This window comes from Cyrtonyx montezumae, unplaced genomic scaffold (assembly GCF_038088225.1).
Source record: "Cyrtonyx montezumae isolate F1298 unplaced genomic scaffold, pur_monq_1.0 scaffold_65, whole genome shotgun sequence".
Classification (NCBI taxonomy): domain Eukaryota; kingdom Metazoa; phylum Chordata; class Aves; order Galliformes; family Odontophoridae; genus Cyrtonyx; species Cyrtonyx montezumae.
Genome location: NW_027072073.1, coordinates 436,668 through 439,368, shown reverse-complemented (window position 1 = coordinate 439,368; position 2,701 = coordinate 436,668). Strand labels below are relative to the sequence as shown.

General features: G+C 70.2%; 1 protein-coding gene across 3 annotated transcripts; it reads left to right on the top strand.

Moving 5' to 3' along the window:
• The first annotated feature begins 403 nt into the window (after positions 1–403).
• LOC136057416 (DNA-directed RNA polymerase II subunit RPB9) lies at positions 404–1,621 on the top strand. 3 transcript variants are annotated; one of them, XM_065750135.1, is made up of 6 exons: positions 404–465; positions 544–598; positions 716–765; positions 1,008–1,082; positions 1,361–1,412; positions 1,507–1,621. In XM_065750135.1, exons 1-6 carry the CDS (start codon positions 407–409, stop codon positions 1,567–1,569), a joined length of 354 nt encoding a protein of 117 aa, XP_065606207.1. In that variant the 5' UTR covers positions 404–406; the 3' UTR covers positions 1,570–1,621. The 3 variants fall into 3 exon arrangements, with proteins under 3 accessions (XP_065606207.1, XP_065606206.1, XP_065606208.1); XM_065750134.1 differs by having other exon boundaries at positions 692–765; XM_065750136.1 differs by lacking the exon at positions 1,008–1,082 and having other exon boundaries at positions 692–765.
• Positions 1,622–2,701: the final 1,080 nt, after the last annotated feature.

Genomic DNA, 2,701 nt, shown 5'->3' with positions numbered 1-2,701 from the left:
TCTGAGCGCTTATGACATGAATGAAGACGGGCCCCCAGAGCGAGCCCCGGGGACAGCACTGGTAACGGGACGCCAGGCGGACGTAAGGCCATAAGCACGGGATCATACGGCGCTCCCACCGCGGCCGTTCCTCTGCAGAAGCGGCCGCTTTTCTCAGCAGTGATCCACGGCCCCACGGCCCGGCCCACGTTGTCTTTGGAGGGACGCGTCGGTAAACGCGGGGACGGGGCGGCCGCGCTCCGATGCTTCTTGACCCCGCGGGGCCGCCGTGGTCGGAGCGGTGCGCACGCGCAGGAGCTCCGCGTTGAGTTTCGTTGCGTTTGTCCGTTGCGCCGTGGCCGGAGTGGTGCGCGTGCGCAGCAGCTCCTGTCGCTTTTTCGTTATTCTGGGCGCCGCCGCGCTCGCCATGCAGCCGGAGGGGCCGTGTGAGCCCGGTTTCGTGGGGATCCGCTTCTGCCAGGAGTGGTGAGGGGACCGAGCCCGGGACCGAGCCCGAGTGTGGCTCCGGCCGCGGCCCCGCGCTGATTTCGCGTCTCTCCTTAGCAACAACATGCTGTACCCCAAGGAGGACAAGGAGAGCCGCGTGCTGCTTTACGCGGTGAGATCCCGCGCGCCCCCGAGCGTCCCTCGGAGCCGGGGCCGGGCCGTGACCCTCCCCATCCCCATCCCCATCCCCATCTGTGCCCCCCAGTGCCGCAACTGTGACTACCAGCAGGAGGCCGACAGCAGCTGCATCTACGTCAACAAGATCACGCACGAAGTGGAGTGAGTGCGGACCCCCGTGGGGCCCAGCCCCGCCCCCCCCCCTCCTCGAGCACCCCCCCCTCCTCGAGCCCCACCCCCCCCTCCTCGAACTCCGCCCCCCTCCTCGAGCTCCCCACTTCAGGGGGTCCTAAGGCGGAGGTTGGGGCAAAGAGAGCGGAGGGGGTCGTTAGCGAGGGAGGCGGTGGGGTCCTTAACGAGCTCGGGCGCTGCGGGGTAACGAAGCTCTGCTCCTGTCCTGGCAGCGAGCTCACGCAGATCATCGCTGACGTCTCCCAGGACCCCACGCTGCCGCGCACCGAGGACCACCCCTGCCAGAAGTAAGGAGGATCCGGGGGTCCCTGTGCAGGGACGTGAGGGGCTCCCTCGGGCGCAGCGGGCGTCCCCAGCCCCGCCGCTCTCCCTCTGGGCTCCCACCTTCCCAACGTCGGGGCCGCGCCGTCCTTGCCGTGTTCCTGCTGCGGGGCTCCGCCGTCCCCTGCACGTCGGCTCCCGACGGCTCCGTGCCTTCCCCGTGGGGCTGCTGAGCGTCCCCTCCCGTGCTCTCTGTGCCACGCGGGGGCCCCGCCGCGTCACCGCCGTCCTTTCTCTCCCCCAGGTGTGGGCACAAGGAGGCCGTTTTCTTCCAGTCGCACAGCGCGAGAGCGGAGGTGAGGCTCCCCCCCGGCTCCCGCGGCCTCCCCGCTGCCGCCGCTGCCCCTTCCTATCCCTCTGCTGCGACCGCCGCCTCCCCCTCCCCTGCAGGATGCCATGAGGCTCTACTATGTCTGCACAGCCCCGCACTGCGGCCACCGCTGGACCGAGTGACGGCTGCGGCCCTGAGCCGGGATGCTCCCCCCACGCTGCTGCTGGCTGCCGTGTCCCCCCCGCCGCAGTCCCTCCCCGATCCTGTGGGGACGGCCTTTCCATATAGAGACGTCTGCCTGACGGCAGTGGGTCGTGGCCGTGCATCTGTGGGGCGGCAGGGGGTGGGAGGCGGGGCGGTGGGTCGTGGCGGTGGGGAGGGTCTGATCCCCTGGGTGCCATGGGGAGGGGGAGGGTCTGATCTTCTGGGTGCCATGGGGAGGGGGAGGGTCTGATCTTCTGGGTGCCATGGGGGGGAGGGGCAGGGTCTGATCCCCTGGGTGCCATGGGGAGGGGGAGGGTGTGATCCCCTGGGTGCCATGGGGAGGGGGAGAGTCTGATCCCCTTGGTGCCCTCAGGGGGAGGGGGAGGATGTGATCCCCTGGGTGCCCTCAGGGGGAGGGGGAGGGTCTGATCCCCTGGGTGCCCTCAGGGGGAGGGGGAGGGTGTGATCCCCTGGGTGCCCTCAGGGGGAGGGGGAGGGTCTGATCCCCTGGGTGCCCTCAGGGGGAGGGGGAGGGTGTGATCCCCTGGGTGCCATGGGGATGGGGAGGGTCTGTTCCCATGGGTGCCCTCAAGGGGAGGGGGAGGGTCTGATCCCCTGGGTGCCCTCATGGGGAGGGGGAGGGTCTGATCTTCTGGGTGCCATGGGGAGGGGGAGGGTGTGATCCCCTGGGTGCCATGGGGAGGGGGAGGGTGTGATCCCCTGGGTGCCATGGGGAGGGGGAGGGTCTGATCTTCTGGGTGCCATGGGGAGGGGGAGGGTCTGATCCCCTGGGTGCCGAGGGTCTGATCCCCTGGGTGCCCTCAGGGGGAGGGGGAGGGTCTGATCCCCTGGGTGCCATGGGGAGGGGGAGAGTCTGATCCCCTTGGTGCCCTCAGGGGGAGGGGGAGGATGTGATCCCCTGGGTGCCCTCAGGGGGAGGGGGAGGGTCTGATCCCCTGGGTGCCCTCATGGGGAGGGGGAGGGTCTGATCCCCTGGGTGCTCTCAGGGGGAGGGGGAGGGTCTGATCCCCTGGGTGCCATGTGGGGAGGGGGAGGGTCTGATCCCCTGGGTGCCATGGGGAGGGGGAGGGTCTGATCCCCTGGGTGCCA